Raw genomic sequence first — 21,595 nt, 5'->3', positions numbered from 1 at the left:
TCAGATAACTTGTACAATGGGTCTTTTAGCACACATTTCTTAACAATAAATCACATAAAACATATTATCATTGAACTGTTGTACAAGGTTAGTTTTTTTTACGGTGCAAATCAAGTGGAAATGTAAATAATTATTGATCATATTTTAGGTTATTTTTGGGCATTCGAATACTGTTTAAACTCCTCAAATGTACCAAAATGGCTGGATTATGGTTTGAATGTGTGTAAAAATGTATCAGAACATTTATTTAGATTAGATTATACTGTGTGGTGCAACCACAAAAACTAAAATTAAACATTTCAACAGGGTAATGTTGCAGATATTTGATATTGTCATGCAGTGTGCAATAATATGACTATTGCAACTGTAATGCATTTAAAAGGGGGAAACCGTAGGCTATGTTTGATATGTTTTATCGGGCTAGTTTATTTAGTTCAGGTGATATTTCCTCAACCCATAAAAATAACATCTTATCCTTCAGTTTATCGGGGAAAAAAAAAAATCAGTTTGAGAATCATCACATTTTGCTGATGATACTCGAGTAGTTTGACTTAAGTAAGGTTTTAAATGAAAGACTTTTACTTGTAGAAAATGATTCAAATTGATGAGGGCTCCTACGGTGTGAACACACACACGCACACGCACACACACACACACACACACACAAACATGATGTCCATATCTGACGAGTTGGTGTCAGACGCCTTGGACAAGAATCAAGGCTTTACTTCGACAAAACTCAATTTCCCATGATGCTCTGTTGCGCTCCGCAGTGATGTGGGGTGTGGTGGTTGAATGTGTGTGTGTGTGTGTGTGTGTGTGTGTGTGTGTGTATCTCTGTATGTGTGTGTGCTTTGCGTACAGGAGGGAGGGAGGGAGGGAAGGGGTGGAGGGGGGAAGCTGTGTGCGCGTCTGTCTCTCTCTCTCCGCGCAGAGCCGAGCGCCGTCGATCCACCACGGAGCATCTGCGCGCGGCGGACGGGGGGGGGATGCGGACAGCGGTGCGTGGCGGAGCTGCCGGTCCGTGTACCAACCGGGACGACGCGAGCGTGTGACGGTCTGAAATGATTTTGGTGTCTTTGCCGGCGTTGTTGGACCCTTTTTTTTTTTCTCACCGAGGCAAATCTGGACGAGTAGCGGGGACCGCAATGGAGCGTCGATCCGACGCGTGAGAGGTGCCGACCGACCGTCTGCTCGTGATCTCACCGACAATCAACCGAAAGGAAATTAGCCATCAGACACAGTGGCATCTCTCGGTCTGCGCTGGAAAACATCTGAGTCTGGGTTATGAGGCACTGCAGCTATTTTTCCCCTCTGTGATTCGATCAAGAAGCCGTATTGAATGTGGTTATTAATGATTTGAAGAAAAAAACAACCTAAAAAAACAACACAATTCAGCAGACATAGAGCAGATTTCGGCCTAAAGGCGCCATAAAGGTTTCAAAAATTGTTTTTCCTAATTTAAGTAAATATTTGATTTCTTGTTTACAACAAGAAGAACAAAGCAATCATGTCAAAGAGTAAGAGCAGCGAGTCGGTGAAGGTGGTAGTTCGATGCCGGCCTCTGAACCGGAAAGAGGAGTCCAACGGGCCCGCGGGGGGGATCGTACAGATGGACCTGCGGCTCGGACAGGTGATCCTCAGAAACCCTCGAGCGCCACCGAGCGAGCCCCAGAAAACGTTCACGTTCGACGGCGTCTACGACGCGAACTCCAAACAGCGAGACCTGTACGACGAGAGCGTGCGGCCGCTGATCGATTCGGTGCTCGACGGGTTCAACGGCACCATCTTCGCCTACGGGCAGACCGGAACCGGAAAGACGTACACCATGCAGGGAGCGTGGCGGGACCCGGAGAAGCGAGGCGTGATCCCCAACGCTTTCGACCACATCTTCACGCACATCTCCCGCTCGCAGTCGGACAGGCAGTACCTGGTGCGGGCGTCCTACCTGGAGATCTACCGGGAGGAGGTGCGGGACCTCCTCGACCCCAACCACGGCAACGCCAGAGCCCTGGACCTCAGGGAGAGCCCGGAGACCGGCGTGTACGTCCGAGACCTCACGTCGTGCGTCTGCAAGAGCATCAAGGAGATCGAGGAGGTGATGAACGTGGGCAATCAGGCGAGGGCGGTCGGGGCCACGGACATGAACGAGCACTCGTCCCGCTCCCACGCCTTGTTCCTGATCACGGTGGAGTGCAGCCAGCCCGGACCAGACGGGAGGAAACACATCCGAGTGGGGCGCCTTAACCTGGTGGACCTCGCCGGCAGCGAGCGCCAAGCCAAGACCGGCGTCCAGGGCGAGCGCTTGAAAGAAGCCGCCAAGATCAACCTCTCCCTGTCGGCCCTGGGGAACGTGATCTCGGCGCTGGCGGACGGGCGCAGCGGCCACGTGCCGTACCGGGACTCCAAGCTGACCCGGCTGCTGCAGGACTCTCTGGGCGGCAACGCCAAGACCGTCATGGTCGCCACGCTCGGCCCGGCCCCCCAGCACTACGACGAAACCCTCACCACCCTGCGCTACGCCAACCGGGCCAAGAACATCCAGAACCAGCCCCGGGTCAACGAGGACCCCAAGGACGCCCTGCTGCGCGAGTTCCAGACGGAGATCGCTCGCCTCAGGGCCCAGCTCAACCACAGGAAGTGGAGGAGCAAGCAGAAGAAGGAGCAGGTGGACGGCGAGGACTGGGACGGGGAGGAGGAGACGGAGGGCGACGGGGATGAGGAGGCGGAGGAGGAGGAGAAGAAGGAGGCGGAGAACTACGTGAAGCTGGAGGAGCAGCGGCTGGAGAGGGAGAAGAAGGCCATCCGAGAGGATCGGTTCCTGTTGGCCGAGGAGAAGCAGAGGCTGCTGGGAGAGAAGGAGAGGATGATGGGGGATCTGAGGAAGGAGCAGGAGGCCACCGAGCAACTGACTGCCAAGTACAAGGTGAGTCCCGTCTGTCCTTCTTCATCGAGTGAAGATATTCATTCGTTTCGAGAGGGAAAACAAATACACAAAGGACCAAATATAAAAGTGCTTTGGGAGGTTTAGAAGATCAGAGACCGAAACAGCAAACAAACAAAACAACAATTAAAAGGCGCAACGGTGCAAAAAGTCCTTTTGATTTTCTCCACAGACAATGTTGGATAATTTACATTTGACATTTCTACAGTTTGAAATAACATAAAAACCCCAAAAATGTAACAGCAATGTTAGAACATCTCCTGCTCTTATAAAAAAAAGTTTCATGTATAATCCCGCGCACCTGAAATCTTTGGGAGAATGAGTTGACTACAACTCATAAACTGCATTTTGGCAAGAAATATCCAATTATCTTCAAGCTCTGTAACGGATGAAGGTGTGGCCAAAATGAAAAGCAGTTCAATTGAATTCATTTTGGATTTCTGTGTCCGGTTTGGTTTTAATTAAAGGCAAAAATGATATGTTTTTATTTACGAATAAAACTGTGAAGAGTTTAGATTTTTCTACAACTCTTGACTGGCCTCTTCTCCATGGCAACGAGGGCTCATGGGTATTGTAGTATGACGATTTCTCACAAACGTATAGAAAAACCGCACGATTTGGGAAAGTCTGCTGTTTCATATGAAGTAGGGCCAAAAGTGAAATTGGAAAAAAAAAAAAATTAATGTGACAAAAAAAAAAAAAGTCCTCATTTTTTCATAAATGTCCTGATATTTCACACACACACACACACACACACACACACACACACACACACACACACACGTCGTCCTCTCACCGCGGGGACTCAGATTAAGAACATGTGGTCGGTGGGATTATCATATGTGATAATCTGATGATCTGTTAGTGAGTGAAACGATGGACAGTAACCTCAGTGTGTGTGTGTGTGTGTGTGTGTGTGTGTGTGTGTGTGTGTGTGTGTGTGTGTGTGTGTGTCTTTGACCATCGTACAATGTGTGACCGATCATTTTAAATACCTCGATCCGGGATTATTTTGACAGAAAAACTGACCTCAGATCTGTCCTGAATGATCTCTGATGACCACCAGTGTCATCACTGTGGTGCAAAAACTACTCACCAGGAACATATTTGGGTTTTATATGTTTTCAGGTTTTAAAGTTTTGAGATCCATTCTGAGTTTTCCTTTTTTTTCTTCTTTTTTTTTTATAAACTAATCCAAAGTGCAGGTTTTTCATTTTCAACTCCTTTCCAAAGATGACATTTGAAAATGTCCAACCTGTCCTTGTTGTTCTACGTTATATGACACAAACAACTATTTTATTTCCGAGCTTCTTCTGTCTTCTACATGTCTCACCATCTAAAATAAACCTGCACATGCTCAGTAACCACTTGAATTTACCCGATTGTAACAATAACTATCTCCAAGATCCAATTTTTCAACTCATCCCAGCACAAACAGAATTATCACAATAATAACAATCTCTATCTCAATCCATTGGCACAAACTTAACACTTCCTGTAACTGTTTCAAAATAAAAGCCTGGCATTTCACTCGACAGAAACCTTTCTTTTCTTAACAAGGCTTTTGTTTTGAAATTAATTGCGACTGAAATAACAAAGCCACAACTTAACCATCACAGGTGACTCGAAATCTCCCTCTGAGCCGCGAAGAATTTACAAACTGAGATTAATGTATAAAATCAATTAGACCCCTTTTAAATCTTTAATTTTGGAGTCGTAACTTACTGATTTCGAGTGCCTGTGTTTTCCCACCTACCGCCCTTTCATCCGCAGTCTGGCGAGTCCAGACGGGAACTCTGACCCTTTTGCAGCTTCAAATGTCCGTTCCCCTCTTTTTTGCTGTATTCACACGCAGGCGATCAAAGAGCGAGCTGCGTTAATCACTGGCTCTGATTCACGGCGCATATCCAGTCAATAAATCACTCGAGCGGGATGACTGAGCGACTGCTGCTCTGTAATACTGCAGCTGAGAGCGAGACGCCGCCAGATCGGCTTACTGAGCAGCCCGAGGCCGTGAAGAGAGGAAAATGAGAGGAGGAAGATGTTTTTAGTGTTATGGGGGACAAATAAAAAGGGCTAGTTAATGTAGATTTAAAGGGAGTAAAAAAAAAAAAGAGTCTTTCCTGTAACCAGTTTGTGATCTTCTGCGTGTTTTTAGGGGTAATAAAATGCTTTAATTTACATTTTCACAACCTAACACCTCCCGGAGCAGCGGTGTGAACTTGAAGTATTCAGCTGTGGGTAAAAAAGACTCGGTGTAGGCGGAGAGAGCTGCAGCAACAGTTTTTTTTGTTTTTGTTTTTGTTTTTTGTTTTTTTTTATATACTTTACACTTTTCTTGATGCCTCCAAACACGACATCACTGAACGAACTGGTCTGTTGGCCTCTAATAGATTTCAGGCTGATCGGCGAGAATCAACATCATGATATTATTAGGAAAATCTTTTTTTTTTTTTTCGATGATTTGCCATTTGGTCTGTAAAATGTCCGAAAAGGATTTAAAAAAAAAAAAAAAAAAAAAAAAAAAAATATATATATATATATATATATATCACACCGTGTTTCCCAAAATCTCAAGATGCAGCCCGAAATGTCTTGTGTTGCTCCGACCAACAGTCCACAACCAAAAGATATTCGGTTTATTATCACAGAGGATTGAAGGAGCTCGAAAATATTCACATTTTAGGCGCTGAAATCAGAGAATTTTAGTATTTATTTCATTAAAAAAAAACCTCAAAATGATGACTCATTTATCCGAATAGTTGACAATTAATGTTGTTAATCAACTAACATATTAATCAACTAATTATTGCAATTGTAGGATAAGGATAAGGAGACTCTTATCCATTAATGACAGCACCAGCCAAAATGACTTCCCAAAGCTTTTCCTTTTATTTTGTGGCCTCAGCAGCACAGGCTCAATACAAAAGGTCTAAAATCCCTGAAATTGGACCCCCCCCCCCCGCCCAAAAAAAAAAAAAAAAAAAAAGCCAGAGCGCTCATGCTGCACTTTGTGCCTACCTCGTCATTTTAATAGCCGCGTAAACACACGTCAATTTTTTTTGGTGTTTTTTTTTTCTCGTATCTTGCACTTTTCTCGTTTGTGAGTGAAGGCCTGAGGTGGACGAGCCTCCTCACATTTCCTCCCGTCTAACGATAACGCTGTCTAGTGCTGAACGGTGTAAAAAAAACCCTCCTGCGATTCAGTGGCTCGGTCGTGTGTGTTTTGATGCTGACCCGGTGGCTGCTGAACGATGTGAATCAGCAACTCCCTCCTCCCCTCGGTGGAGGAAGATGATTGAGGGGAAGAAGTATTTCCTGCCTTTGATGCATCAGTCTGTTGCTGTCGGTTCGGAGGGAAACCTGCGTCGCCTCCGAGCTGTTTGTCGTGCAAGATGTTGATTCGTTTCCTCCAAAGATGCTGAAATATGCTGAAATATAAGTTCAGGGACGACATTTGGCCTTATCGTAGTGTACCCTGCCGAAGGATGCTCAGGGCACTTCAACTGCTGATTCCAGTTTTATAAATAAATAAAAAAATCCACATCACTGTAAGAGCTGGTGTAAACAACAAATAAATCAACTACTTTCTGTATTGCAGCTGTCTTAACATTGGCTAACATTAAGCTGATTTCAGTAGTAAGGTAGTGGTTGATAATATCTTACAACAATTTATATTGATTAAAAAAACAGGAATTTAGTCGGGTTCAGGCTCCAGCTTCACGTCTGATTGGCGTGAGACTGATTATTAACCCAACGCCTGAAGGCCCCATTTTTCCTCTCTGCTCTGTCGTTGACCAATCAGAGAGCGGTTGCTAGGCAGAGAGGCGCAGCGAGAAATCAGCTGAAAGGAGCTCACGAATAACCAATTATAGATAACATCGGATGGTGAAGCAATTGAGTCCCTCTCTCACACAGACACACTAGGTAGGCAAGATGGCGACCGATCAGAGCGGAAAGTGTCCAGAGTTTTTTTTTTTTTTTTTTTTTTTTTACCATTTTGAGTGTTTCTGTACTCGACAGCGTGAACGCACATCTGCACTTAAAACAGTGAGTTAGTTCAACGTGTTTCCTGCTAAAAACCTCTGAAGTTATCTTTGTCCTTTTCCTTCCTTCGAAACATTTTGGTCTCTTGAAGTTTTTGCTGAGTTTTCTGAACATCCTCATCTTTCGACCCGCCGCCTTCAGCGGTTCTTGTGGTGTTATGAAACCGTCCGCTATCGAGAGCTTCACCCTCCGCTGAGACTCTTCTTAGATCCACTTTCCTGCTTTTTCTGGGTCAAAACTGTAACGTCGGCCTTCTTCTTCTTCTTCTTCTTCTTCTCCTTCTTCTCCTTCTCCTTCTTCTCCTTCTTCTTCTTCTTCTTCTTCTTCTTCTTCTTCTTCTTCTCCTTCTCCTTCTTCTCCTTCTCCTTCTTCTCCTTCTTCTTCTTCTTCTTCTTCTTCTTCTTCTCCTTCTTCTCCTTCTTCTTCTCCTTCTTCTCCTTCTTCTCCTTCTTCTCGTTCTTCTCCTTCTTCTTCTCCTTCTTCTTCTTCTTCTTCTTCTTCTTCTTCTTCTTCTTCTCCTTCTTCTTCTTCTTCTTCTTCTTCTCCTTCTTCTTCTCCTTCTTCTCCTTCTTCTTCTCCTTCTTCTTGTTCTTCTTCTTCTTCTTCTCCTTCTTCTTGTTCTCCTTCTTCTCCTTCTTCTTCTCCTTCTTCTTGTTCTTCTTCTTCTCCTTCTTCTTCTTCTTCTTCTTCTTCTCCTTCTCCTTCTTCATCTCCTTCTTCTTGTTCTTCTTCTTCTCCTTCTTCTTCTCCTTCTTCTTCTTCTTGTTCTTGTTCTTCTTCTCCTTCTCCTTCTTCTTCTCCTTCTTCTTGTTCTTCTTCTTCTCCTTCTTCTTCTCCTTCTTCTTGTTCTTCTCCTTCTTCTTCTTCTTCTCCTTCTTCTTCTCCTTCTTCTTCTCCTTCTTCTTGTTCTTCTTCTTCTCCTTCTTCTTCTCCTTCTTCTTGTTCTTCTTCTTCTTCTTCTCCTTCTCCTTCTTCTCCTTCTTCTTGTTCTTCTCCTTCTTCTTGTTCTTCTCCTTCTTCTTGTTCTTCTCCTTCTTCTTCTTCTTCTTCTTCTTCTTCTCCTTCTTCATCTCCTTCTTCTTGTTCTTCTTCTCCTTCTTCTTCTTCTTCTCCTTCTTCTTGTTCTTCTTCTCCTTCTTCTTCTTCTTCTCCTTCTCCTTCTTCATCTCCTTCTTCTTGTTCTTCTTCTTCTCCTTCTTCTTCTTCTTCTCCTTCTTCTTGTTCTTCTTCTTCTTCTCCTTCTTCTTCTTCTTCTCCTTCTCCTTCTTCTCCTTCTTCGCCTCCTTCTCCTTCTTCTCCTTCTTCTCCTTCTTCTTCTTCTTCTTCTTCTTCTTCTCCTTTTTCTCCTTCTTCTCCTTCTTCTTCCTCCCGTCTCCCACATCCGAGATCTCCTCGTCCCTCCACCTTCATCGTTTCATGTTTCTGTCGGTCTTTAAAAATCAACTGAGCTTAAAGATCTTAAAAATACTTAATTTTTTCAGTAAATCGTCGGCTAATATTTTTTGAGGAAGCGGTCTCACCCGTCGGGAGCTTTCGATCACATCACGAGCTTCGTGATCTGCCACGGAAATGTACCGCAGACGTTATGATTTTATATATTTATATATATATATATATATTTTTTTTTTTTTTTTCTTCCAGCGTTTCAAGGACTTCTCGTTCAAAAATAGAAATGTTCCGGGTGAAAAGCGATGAGCTTTCACGAGGTATGACCGAGAGGATTTCATGGCGACGTCGAGAGGGAACATCAAACGGCCTCGTGTTTCTCGCTCTCGGGGTTTTCCCTTCAGTTTTATCTGTTCCTCCTGTTGGCGTCGCTTCAACTAACATCGTCGCAGGAGTTATTTAGACGTTTTCTTCGACTTACGGCGGATGGGACACTTTCATGCATCTTTAATTCGATTAAAGTTAAAAAAAAAAACGTAACTGGCCGATACTCCCACGTTCAGAGCGAAGTGGTGAATTTTAATTCTAACGTGAGGGAACGGAACGTTTTATTTTTACACTCTGCTCTCAGGAGTGCGAATCTAATAAAAGAGAATAAAAAATAAATAAAATTTAAAAAAAAAACTCTTCCGTGGCAAACTGCCCGGAGAGAAACTGTGTGCCGGGAAACGCTTTCCCTCCGACGCTCTTCATCATTTGACTCCTTCGGCGGGGAAAACCGAAAATAGATGTTGCATTGTCAGGCTTTGCAGCAAAACTGAGGAGGGCCAACCGGGCCTGAAGCCGGAGGAGAATCGAATCCTTCCAGCTGGAAAAATAAATACGCACCACGTGCTCATGACCTCCAGACAGTTCGCATCACGCGTGTTCACGTGACCCGAACTCATCTGCGCCGTTAATTCGAGTCGTGTCTTTTGTTATTGGAAAAGGAAGTTGACGTTGATCCGTGCATTAAGGTCGTTGTGGTTTTTTTTTGTTTTTTTTTCCTACATCCTGCCCGGCAGAAGTTCGGCCAATCAGAGCGCGCGGTCAACAACAATGCCCGTGACCTCACGGGAGATACTGTCGGCGTGACACGCACACACACATGCACACACACATGCACACACACATGCACACACACTTTATGAGCATATCAGCTTCCCACAGTGTACTGTAGATATCCAGTTAAAGCATGCAGAACGTATTTAACACACACACACACACACACACACACACACACACACACACACACACACACACACACACACGCATGCATATAGCGTCATGGATAGAACAGGGTTTCCTGTTTACATAGCTGCCTTCCTGTCAAATTAGAGGAGGAAAGAACGGACAAAAAGGAGACCTGAGTGTGTGTGTGTGTGTGTGTGTGTGTGTGTGTGTGTGTGTGTGTGTGTGTGTGTGTGTGTGTGTGTGTGTGTGTGTAGGCTGATAAACAGAGCTCATCGCTCCTCTCCATCTTTCAGCATGGAGGGCTGCATCACTGAAATATTGATGAATCTGTGTGTGTGTGTGTGTGTGTGTGTGTGTGTGTGTGTGTGTGTGTGTGTGTGTGTCTTACATGAAGTCGGTATGTGTGTTGGCTTTAGGTCATGTGATCAGTGGAGAAAACAACACATATTTCCTTCAACAAAACAAACACAGAGACGAAAGAAATGTCTGAATATGAAATCCACGTCGATCTCACGGCACCAGAAGGAGAGAGAGAAAAAAAAAAGGAGAATTGTGGATGATGTCAAATTTGGCAAAATGTAATCCGATACCTCGTAAAACATACAAAACAATTATAAAAACATGGGAGAAATTAATAGAGCTGTGAAAAGAACAAATTAGTTGAAAAGAAGCCATGGGCTTTTTGTTTTCATCTTAAAGGAGCCAAATTAAAGGACTAAAACGTATTTGTACGTGTGAGACTTTGAATTTTATCACGATAAACAAACAAAAAAAAGATATAGTCTGAAATAGATTTACATTTATGTCCATATTCAGGCCGGTACTGACACCCTCCCTCGTGTGCTTCGATGACTGACAGTCGCTAACGGTAACCAGGTTTGATGCTTCAGGTTGCGGCTGCTTAAATGGTTTTCGGCATCGACCGGGACCGATGTCGGGCAGATTCTCCGAGATGTCCCGACCTTTCTTCTCTCCCGTCTTTCCACCTTTTGATTTTGTCATGCTCGGCATCTCGTGTCTTTATCGTTTTACGTCCACCTCCTCCCCCTCCTCCTCCTCCCTCCTCCTCCGTCTCTTCTCCTGTGTCTCTTCCCAGCAAGCTTTCTGTCTCCCATGCCGCGTGCTCGAGACCTGTTGTCGTCACGTCGTATTTATAGCCCGGTCGCTCCCAGCGGGCTCCGGGCCGCGCTGCGATTGGCCGGCCGAGGCGAACGAGGCGGCTCAACATGTAACGCTTCCCCATTTTTTATTTTTTTTTTCCGCTTTCCCATCACGGGAATGGATCGGTCACAGCCGAAAGAATTCGAGAACGCTCTTATGGACAGATTATGCATCGTCAAAACAAATATGCACACACACACACACACACACACACACACACACACACACACACACACACACACACACACACACACACACACATCCTCTCTCAGCAGAGTAATGGGTTTATAAATGCTTCCGCTGGCTCCTTTCAGCATCCTCCTGCAGACTCGGTGAACATAAACACATAAAATATGAATCTGACAATATCTTGGAATACAAAATTTAAAAAAAAAAGTGTTTTGACAATATTTCGTGAGATTTGTTTGTAACATGTTTCAAGTTTTATTTGCCACTTTATCAAAATGTAATATTTTTCTATATCGTGTTATTAAACTTGTTTCCTGAGTTGCTCCTCAACAATCACTTCAGTCAACATGTGCTTTTTCTTGGAGCTGCTAACGAAGGCAATCTTGCGGGAAAACTTACACGCGCAAAAGTTTTGGCTACAAAAAAAAAAAAGACTTAAAAGACAGAAATGTAAAGTTTGTAAAAAAAAAAAAAAAAAAAAGAATAAAAAAAGCTATTGATCTAATAAAACGAGGGAGCGGCCGCCCTCGTGGAGGAGGATCTTTAGTCGGGGACAGCCTCGAGGAAATTCATTCATTTTGGTCCCATTTAAAATAGACATATTTTGCAGAGTTTACTTTTTTAAGCAGTTAAAAATAAACCGTGATGAAGACTTGGTTTAGGTTAGTTTAAGTTTGGGATGAAGGTCTTCATCAGAGTTTTTAGCCTCACCTTTTTTTTTAAAATCAGCAGTTCTTTGTTTGAGGCTGAAAATCAGTGCAGGAAAAAAAAAAAAAAAAAAAAAAGCACTTTGTTTCCTGTATTGAACTCGATGCTTGAAATCTGTTTTGTTTTTTGGGGGGATAACCGGGGCAAATATACAGTAAACACCAGCAGTGTTCGCTGCTAATTGGATGCTGTTGCCTTGGTGAATTGACGTAATTGAGGTTTTGACACAGTTTCACGAACCCGCAGAGGCTCAGACATGAATGTGCACGTTTATTACGGGATGACGGCACGACGCGTGAGACAGGTGAAGACGAACTGAAGCAGCGAGTTGAATGCAACTGTGTCCGTCCATTCACGGGCTGCGTTGTAAAAGCCTGCGTATCTAAGCAGCCCGTCGAGGGGAAGAAGAGACACGGGTCGCATGAGAAGGGGTGGAAAAAAAAAATAAAAAAATCCATGACATGAATCGGGCCTTTAATGAAGCTGAAAGAATATGACAGAACACAAAGAGCAGCAAAGCAGGCAGTCACACACACACACACACACACACGCACACACACACACACACACACACACACACGCACACGCACATATAGAGGGCGAACACAAAGACTGCTGAAAACAAAGAGGCTTTCTGTAAAGACCTGCTGCATCCTCTCTGAAGGACTCCACTGTACTCTGCATGAGCTTCAGTGTGTGTTTTTGTGTTCGCTCATATAATCAAGTGGACAGTTTGGTATGTGCAAATGTCAGAGACTGTATAGGCTGCGCACACACACGCACACGCACACACACACACACTCACACATTGTCTTTTTGTATGGAGTGAATACAACATGGCCCCTGTTTGCCCGTCTTTGGGCCCCCTTTTTGTTTTTTCTTTCTACGCCGTCTTCCTCGGTTTCTCGTCTCCATGCCGATCCCGTTTCTCACTTCTCACTGTTTTAGATGTCTGCCCTCAGGACAGTCGTATAACGTGTGTGTGTGTGCGCGTGTGTGTGTGTGTGTGTGTATATCAGTGTGTGTAATTCACCTTCAAGACTCGGAAGATTGCATCACTGTGACCCCCCGGGGCCTTTAATCTCCACGGTAACCAGAGATGCTGTAACTAGAGGCTTGAAATGATAATGACGCTCCAGCAGTCGCTTACAGAGTTAACACACACACACACACACACACACACACACACACACACACACACACACGTTATACGACTCGGCACTTTAGATTTACATTTTAAAAGGTTAGAAATAAAAACTAGAGAGCACTCGGAGGGAGAAAAACCTCACCGGGGCTGCGAAGGATGCAGCGCTCGTCGTTTTTTATTGGTACTTTTATCGTATCGTTGTGTTATTTCTGAACGTATTCGCGCGTTAGCAAAACTATTGTGTTTTGTGTCACTTAATACTCCGTTGTTGAGTTTCTGTCCGAGGACAGACGTCGAAACCTTCGCTGAGGTCATAAACATTGAGATATGTTGGCATTGTTGTCCCTACATAAAAGGAAACTTTTAATAAAATAGAAATGTTTTGACGTTATTCATGCACTTCTGCATCAACAGTAATTGTAGCATAGATGGGCCAAAGTCTTTTTAACGTATAAAGTTATGGAGATTTCGTAAAGTTAACTAAAATGTCTAAACAAGGCAAACTGTACATCTAAACTTCTATTTATTTGTGATTTATTTTTTCATGCGTTTAATTCAGCAAATTTTTTTCCCCCAAAACAATAAAAAAAAAAAAAGATATGTAGAACATTTTAAATACAAAACCGTGAAACCATTAATGACAAAATCTACAATAAAATAGAAAGAAAGAAATTAAAAGAAGCAGTAATAAAGCACAGGAGGATATACGTGATAAATAGAATCGAGATTAAATTTGAGCCTAACCTGGAAATGCTGTAGAAAATAAATATGCTTTTAATGATTTGAACGCTGCTTGATGTGAACACTTATACACAAACAGTAACATTTAAAAGGAAGAGTCGTTCGCATTCACGTCGTCATTTCTGCTCGTGGTGAGATATGACATGGAAATGACAGGAAGGTTCATCCTCTGGGGACCGCGAACGTCCATCGAAGAGTTGTTGACCTACGAACCGAAGATGATTCAAACTGTATATGTCATACAAGAGCGCCCGTCTACTTTTTGAAGGTGACTTCGTGCCTGCAGAGTTTCTGCCCGAGCTCGGCTGGTTGTGGCGTGACGTCGTCACGACGACGTTGAGCTGCCAGCTTCCGGCGTCCGTCTGCCTCGTCAGCACAAAAGTCGGCGCCGACTGCACACCGAACGCTCACAAAGACTCACCTGTTAAACGTCCACGCGAACTCCGTTTGACCTCGAGGAGCTTCGAAGGCAGAAAAGACTTTTGGACACGTTTTGCGGTTTATTTATTAACTTTCAGTCGCAGCGTTGCGGTTTTTGTTGCTGAAGCTCGATGTCAGTTCGAATTTGAAAATAAAAACGAATTCATTGTTTTTGTAATGAAATCTCGATAACAGGGAAGTTAAACTGTTGTTGTTTTGTGCTAAAAATTCACTTTTTTGGTTTGAATATCAAACAAAGATTTTGACATTAAACAATAACAGGAATACTCATATCTACTCGATCATTTAAACCAAGAAATTAAAAGAATTTCTATTAAAAAATTACAACCTTTTGCTTTATTTGCTGTGAAATGTCATTTTTTTTATGTATTGAACATTAATTGATAAAGTGTGATAAAAAAAATTGACTTTTTTTCCTCGTAATATATTAACTTTATTCCCAGAATCTCCTAATTTTGTTAAACTATCCTCAAAAAAATACCCAAACAACAACATACTGAACATTAAAGGTGTATTTTTGCTATTAGTTTTCTAGCACCTCTTCCTTTAAATCTATAAATGCGACGTTACCATGACAACGTACAGCGGTTTCATAAATTAAAAAAAAAAAAAAAAAAAAAATCAAAATACTTTTTTTTTGTTTCTCAGGCGATGGAGAGCAAGCTGCTGGTTGGTGGGAAGAACATCATGGATCACACCAACGAGCAGCAGAAGATGCTGGAGATGAAAAGGCACGAGATCGCCGAGCAGGTGAATCGCTGTTTGTAACGTTCAAATACAAAAATACAGGCTCAGAATAAAATGTATTGTACATTCACAGCGTAGTTAGGTACTTTTACTGGATGATATTTGTTTTTATTATGTTTTAGTACATTTTTGCTCGAATAAACAACTACATTTAACAACCTAACTTAAGAAAAATATGATTTCCTGTAATGATTTGTGTAATATTTGTTTTTTCCTGCGTTCTGAAACCATCAAAAACTCTCCGCCGTCCGTGAAGTTAAAACATAAAAATGGTGACGTTTGTTATTTGATGCTTTTCAGGCGCGTGGCGAGAGGGAGATGCAGCAGCAGATGATGTCTCAGGACGAGGAGACGCTGGAGCTGAGAGACACTTTCACGTCTCTGCAGCAGGAAGTCGAAGCCAAAACCAAGAAACTCAAGAAGGTAAAACGTCCGTAGAGACCGGACGAGTAGGAACACGTCAAAACAGACATGTAAGATGCACTTTCACATGCACCCACGTCGTCCTCTCTTTGTTCCTAATGTGAGAATATCTTCTGCCCCTTTTTGACCTCTGACCCTGACCTGGATCCCAATGACACCCCCCCCTCCCTCCCTCCCTCCCTCCTCCTGCCTCGGACTCGTTCGGACACACACTTAAATCTCAGTACCTGAAGGTTTGTCCTGCCGTCCCCTCCTCGTTCCTGGACCTCACTAACACCTTCTAAAACGTTGTTTTCCCACCTCCTGGTCAGGATCTCCCAGTAACTCGCTAAAGCAACACCCCCCCCCCCCCCCCCCACCACCACCAGTGCAAACACTGTGACCTTTCTGATCTCGTCCCTTCCCATCATTTCACCTCTCAATCCGCTGACACGGCCGGCGGGACTAACAGCCCTCAGTGTGAGTGCAGATGACAAAGTGACTAATGACCCTGTGCTGCCCCCCCCCCCCCCCCCCCCACACACACACACACCATTCCCCCCAAACAACTTCTCTCCCGCTGCATGATGCCATCGCTCTGAGGACAAGGGAGGGGGCTGCACTTACTTTTTAATGCCTTTTCTTCTTCTTCTTCTTCTTCTTCTTCTTCTTCTTCTTCTTCTTCTTCTTCTTCTTTTCCTTCTTCTTCGCATCAGCGCCACCGACTCTCTCAGCGGCTCGGTCGATGGGACGTATCTTCCGCTGCAGAGGATTGTGGGTCAGAACAACCCAGAGCAGCACGCTGGCCTGAATACTGCGAAGTACGACCGGATGTAGTAGAACATCCTGGTACTTCTGGGATACGGCGTTTAACACACTCCCTCCGTTCCAATATCCAATACTATCATACTATTTAGTACGGCAGAAGCACATTTAGTACGTCCCAATACTTAGTATGTTAAACGTCACATATACTGAGCCAGTCGGTGGCGCTGAGGCTCCGCCCACAAAAGGAAGAAGGAGAAGAAGACGGATTAAAAGGGAGCGTCTTCGCTCCAAATCGCATCCTGTTTCTTTTTTTTTTTTACCACAAACGTGGGCTCGCGACGGATCCGAGGGCCAAAGTCCAAGACGCCTTTTTATGATGAAGTAGTACATCCCAATTGTACACATACTACCTGCAACAGTACATACTTTTTTAAGGGGTAGCTGTAGTCCGTACTAAAAGTAAAAATAAAAAGTATGTGATTCGGACCGAAGGGACTTTTCTCAGATGCTTTGAAAACAGTTTCATCCGTGATTTAAGTTGTGATCAAACTCTGAGTTAAAGAGGAAATATTGCTGAACACCAGAAAAGAGGAATCCAAAATACCTCCCTCCAAATCCAAGTGTTGTTTTTTTTTTAAAATATTTAAATCCAATCTTCATGAACATTCACGGTCCGTTAAAATAAGAAGCGTAATGGTGTGTTTTTTTTTTCCAACCAGCTGTTTCTCATTGATTACGTTTGAAAGCTCTTCCTGCTCCACCGGCGTCGTGATTCAGGGCCTCGGTTGGGGTGGGGTGAGGAGGGGGGTGGGGGGGGGTGGAGGTTCGCCTCCATGTTTTAGAGCTGAAGTCTACAGAATAAACAGCGTGAATGGAGGCGGGCGGCGGAAACGAGCCAGAGAGAGAGAGAGAGGCTGCCATGTTGGTGTGCTCCCATTGGCTGGCCGGTTCTCCAGACGCCAGCGCCTCCAGTGCTGTTGCTACGGGCAACCAAAGCTCCAGCGAGCTGGAGACCGGCTCGTCGGCGCTGGGAATCTCACCCTCTCTCTCCGTCTCCCTCTCTCACCCTCGTAGCTGTACGCCAAGCTCCAGTGCATCAAAGCGGAGATCCAGGACGTGAACGACGAGCACGTGAGGAGCCGGCAGGAACTCGAGCAAACTCAGAACGAGCTCACCAGAGAGCTCAAGTTCAAGTGAGTCCGACGAGCGTCCCGCGGAGTCGGCAGAAATCAACGTTCGACCTGCATCAGCATTTTATTAATTGAGACAGGAAGAGGTTTAAAAAAACAAAACAACAACATTAGAAATAACATAAACTGCATTTTTTTTTCTCACATTTTTAATCTTGTTAAAATGACAAATGTTCTGTAAACTTTGCCCAAATTGACTTCTTAGACCAAAGAGTGTTTTTAAAACTCTTAAAAACACTTTATTCTTATTTTATAATCTCTTTATATAAATATATATATAAAAAAAAGTGTTTAAGTTCTGTGCTGTAAGATTCAAGCAAGTAAATTAGAAGTAAAAAGAGAATTTTAATTTTTACGATTTGTTTTTCAACACATTAAAATCGATGTTGGTGTGTTTGGTTTCTTCAGACTTCAGTCGGCAAACAAAAAACTACCGGTTGAGTTTCAATTCATACATTTTATTCTATTTTATTCTCCGCACGTCTGTGTTTCGTGCTCACGCAGGTACCTGATCATCGAGAACTTCATCCCTCCGGAGGAGAAGAACAAGATCATGAACAGGCTGACCTTTGACCCCGAGGAGGACCAGTGGAAGTTCCAGCCTCTGGTTCCTGCAAAAAGGTCGGTGTTGGCGTCGGGTGTGTTTGGGACGTTCCTGTCCGAGCCCCCGAGATGGAAACGACGGACTTGAAAACGGTCGTAATTTCAGTCAGGGGGCTCGTGACCTTTTGACCTTCGCGCTCTCTTCTTGTTCTGCTGTTAACAAAAGCAAGAAAATGTCTCGGAGGAAGCCGCCTGCTGTTTATTTCTCGGCTGAAGCTTCGCTGCAATTCAAAATGCTTTTCTTTTTTTTTCATTTTTTTTTTTCATCGTTGATCTCTTAATTTTGTTTTGTTCCTCATTGACGCTCTCTCTGCCTCCGTTCAGTAAATCCTCGCAGATGAAGAAAAGGCCGGCGTCTGCGGTCGGATACAAACGACCCATCAGTCAGTATGCCAGGGTTGCCATAGCGATGGGAGCTCATTCCAGATACAGGGTGAGTGTGTGTGTGTGTGTGTGTGTGTGTGTGCTTGTATTACTCACGTTGCGGGGACATAAATCTGTTTTGTGCCGTCATGTTGTGGTGACCAAAGAAACAAGTCCCGAAAATATATTCAATCTTAAGGTTGAAGACTTGAATGTAAATGAATGTAAGTCGATGAAATGTCCTCAGAAGTGATGCAAACTCGACTGTGTGTGTGAGACGTCGGTTCGATGGTTGATCTGCGTAAAAATAAATCAGCAATTAGTCTGACTATAGATCGAAATGTTTAAGTCACTTATAAAGGAAAAGCCGTTTTGTTCCAAAATTTAACGTATATTCTTTATACACATATTATTATTTTTTTTACATAACAAATACAGCCCTTTTCTGTTTTTTGCATGCCTGTATAAACTCAAAAAGAAGTCACGTCAAACAGATCAATAGTTGCAGACCCTAAATGAATCTTTAAATAAATAACCAGTCGACAAATGTTCACCTACAGTTTCCGATATTCATTCTCATTCCACGCTCTGATAAAAACGGTATAATTTAGAAACAAGGACGCTCACATTTCTGCTGTTCCTGACGCGAAAAGAAAAGCCGCACGACGTGAAACAATAGAGGAATCATATAAAGGCCGATCGCGTTGGGGGTCAAAATGGACTCGATCGAGCTGAGTGCTCGAAAAAGGCTGTGATGAACTGAGAAAAATGGTTTCAACAGGGATATTGTGAAAGAACAATAGACACAGATTAATTCAAATTCAGCTGAAATTTCTCTTTCAGTATTAAAAAAAAAAATCCCTGAATCCACTTCTGCAGGGTGCGATTATTTAACGCTCGAAGACGTATGCATTAAAGGTCGACTTTAGGTCGCAGGTTTTTTGTTTTTTTCACATCTTATTTTTTCTGTGTCGGTTAAAAAAAAAGACCTTCAGTTTGAAAAAAAAAAAGAATATATATATATATATATACAAAGCGGACAAAATCCTGGAAAAATGTGACGAACTGAACAAATAAAAACCTCTGTAACGGATTTGATGGACTAAAAGTGTCACCGGAGAGGAAGATCTAATTGGATAAGTGTGATCTGCATGCAGGCTGAGAACATCATGTTCCTGGAGCTGGACGTGACTCCTCCCAACACGGCCTCCCTGGACCGCTCGACGGAGGCGGACTCCAACCGAAGTCCCTCTCTGGACAACTCGCCCACCAAGGACAAAGGCGTCCGCAAGTCTCGGTCCTGGTGAGCCGGATTCATTTTCACGCAGCCTGAAGGACGTATCGGAGGGATGATGTTATCTTTTATTATCATGGGGTTACCACATTTACTGTACTATTTTTTTTTTTATACTACATGCTTTTATTCCTGCTTTAAGTCATGACTGAAATAGTTTGTTTTAATCCTATTATATGTGATGATTTAAGCAAAATTTCAGTGGACAGCTGAGTTTAGTGTTCGACTTTTGAAGCATCCTGCGTCGTTATGTATCTTCAATGCAGATCTTTACCAAAAAAAAGAAAAAAAAAGGCCTTTTATAAGAGTTTATAGACGAAAAACATAAAAGAATAGTTCGCATATCCTGCTGGAGAATATATCGTCTGATAAATGACTAGAAGTTGTCGAAAAGCAACACCAAATATGTGTTTACACATACTTAAGATATCTAAAATCTCAAATATATCAAAAATACAGTATTGGTTAGTCTGTAGTATAAAATAATATCAATCGATATGATTTTTAAAGAAATATACGATGATTTTTTTTTTTTTTTTATGTGAAATACAAATATTTTGTTTTGCATAAAAACACTGAATAGTTTATGTGCTGCTCTCGTATGTCCAGCGAGCTTCGGACGATGCAGCCGTAAACGGTTTAGAGTCAGTGCGTCTCTAAATGGGATTATCTGGGATTAGCCACACCCTCCCTAGTCTGTCCTAATCTGACGGTTTATCTCTCATTTTCTCAGCAGCCTCTAATCTCACTGCTCCTGGATGATCTTATTAATCTTTGTGTCTGAATTGTATGTAAAAACAGAAATGTTTAAATTTTAATTACCACTTCTTCTTCTTCTTCTTCTTCTTCTTCTTTTTTCTTCTCCTTTGCAGGTGTCAGACCCCAAAATCCATCTCTTCCTCCTCTTCTAATCTTTCCCTGTCGGCGTGTCACTCTGCCACACCCACGGCGGCGGCACAGTAAAGCTTTAGGGATTTTTTTTTAAATTACTATTATTATTATTATTTATGATACTCCCCCCACCCCTCTTTCTCTTCCACCTTTTGGCCAGTGATCCTCTTAAAAGACTTCTCAGCCGGGACTCGAACACGCGCCACCTCCTCCGTTGACCCCTGAGAGGTCAAAGACTTCCTGGAAATGATCTGACAGGACACGACCTTACGAACCTCAGAGACTCTGTAAAACAACACTTCCTCCTTTTTGATGTAAAGACCTCGTCGATTTCCTGCATGTTTGGAGACCGAGCGCCTCCTTTTAAAACTGATGGCTAAGGTGCTGAACCGACTGTTGCGTGTGTGCGTGTGCGTGCGCGCGCGTGTGTGTGTGTGTGTGTGTGTGTGTGTGTGTACTGTATGATTGCCTCTTTGTGTTTCCAGCTGTGCTTAAATCCCCCGAAAGATACACGTGTAAATATTTCATGTAATCAGGGTTGGTTTTTTTTCGAGTCTGTTTTCTCTGTGAAAGTTGGACTCCATCGAGTTCACGTCCGTGTTGGATTTTTTTTTTGGAAAACAAACAAACACACACAAAAACAAAAAAACAAAAAAACAAAAAAAAATAATGATGATGATATAACATAAATGATGTGTGTTGTCGCTGGTCAGATGAGGTACTTTGGAACCTGAATGATGACCTTCATCATACCTGCTGTCTGCCATCATTTCCGTGTCTCTCCACAGTGTCTAAATTTCAAATGAAATGTCTTATAAATAATCTCATTAAAATGAAGAACGAGAGACGTATCACACTTCCAAAGTCATTGAACTGGGATTTTTATTCACAAAGCAAGAAACACACCTTAAAAAAAAACGTGTTTAGGTAGATCAATGAGTCTTTCATTGACTGTTTATAAAAGTGGACGTCGCTGTCAGGTCTGAAAAATGAGGTCAACAAGGAAGTGCCATAAAGTGCGATACCATCGAGGGCCACTAGGGGTTGGCTCCAAAAAGCCTCCAAATCTATAGAATTTTTCCCCCTCTAGTTATTTTGGGTTTTACTTTATTAGCACATTTTTCTCGGTGGAAGATTCTATTGAAGAAGTAAAAGGCGATTATGTGAAGTTGATTTTGAAACGGATGGTTTCTTTAGCAGAAAACAAAATCATTTTAAGACCTGAAAATCTGTCTGTAAAACTGACATAAAGTAAAATCAAGAAACGCCTGCTGTGGTTTGAAGCTCTTAAAAAAAAAAAAAAAAAAAAACTCCACCTGCCGACTGAAGGCTCCCGGTTT

The 21,595-nt window shown here is 43.0% G+C and overlaps 1 protein-coding gene across 1 annotated transcript; it reads left to right on the top strand.

Moving 5' to 3' along the window:
* Positions 1 to 933: 933 nt before the first annotated feature.
* LOC138205499 (kinesin-like protein KIF3C) lies at positions 934 to 21,106 on the top strand. The gene is made up of 8 exons (XM_069161513.1): positions 934 to 2,926; positions 14,646 to 14,747; positions 15,045 to 15,167; positions 16,989 to 17,107; positions 17,609 to 17,725; positions 18,032 to 18,140; positions 19,228 to 19,373; positions 20,237 to 21,106. The coding sequence occupies exons 1-8, from the start codon at positions 1,511 to 1,513 to the stop codon at positions 20,325 to 20,327; spliced, it is 2,223 nt and encodes a 740-aa protein (XP_069017614.1). The 5' UTR covers positions 934 to 1,510; the 3' UTR covers positions 20,328 to 21,106.
* Positions 21,107 to 21,595: the final 489 nt, after the last annotated feature.

The sequence above is a fragment of the Embiotoca jacksoni genome, unplaced genomic scaffold, assembly GCF_022577435.1.
Source record: "Embiotoca jacksoni isolate LCO1_2020_lvr unplaced genomic scaffold, fEmbJac1.0.p SCAF_29, whole genome shotgun sequence".
Lineage (NCBI taxonomy): Eukaryota > Metazoa > Chordata > Actinopteri > Embiotocidae > Embiotoca > Embiotoca jacksoni.
The sequence above is the reverse complement of the archived record's forward strand: the minus strand, read 5'-3'. Positions and strand labels throughout refer to the sequence as shown.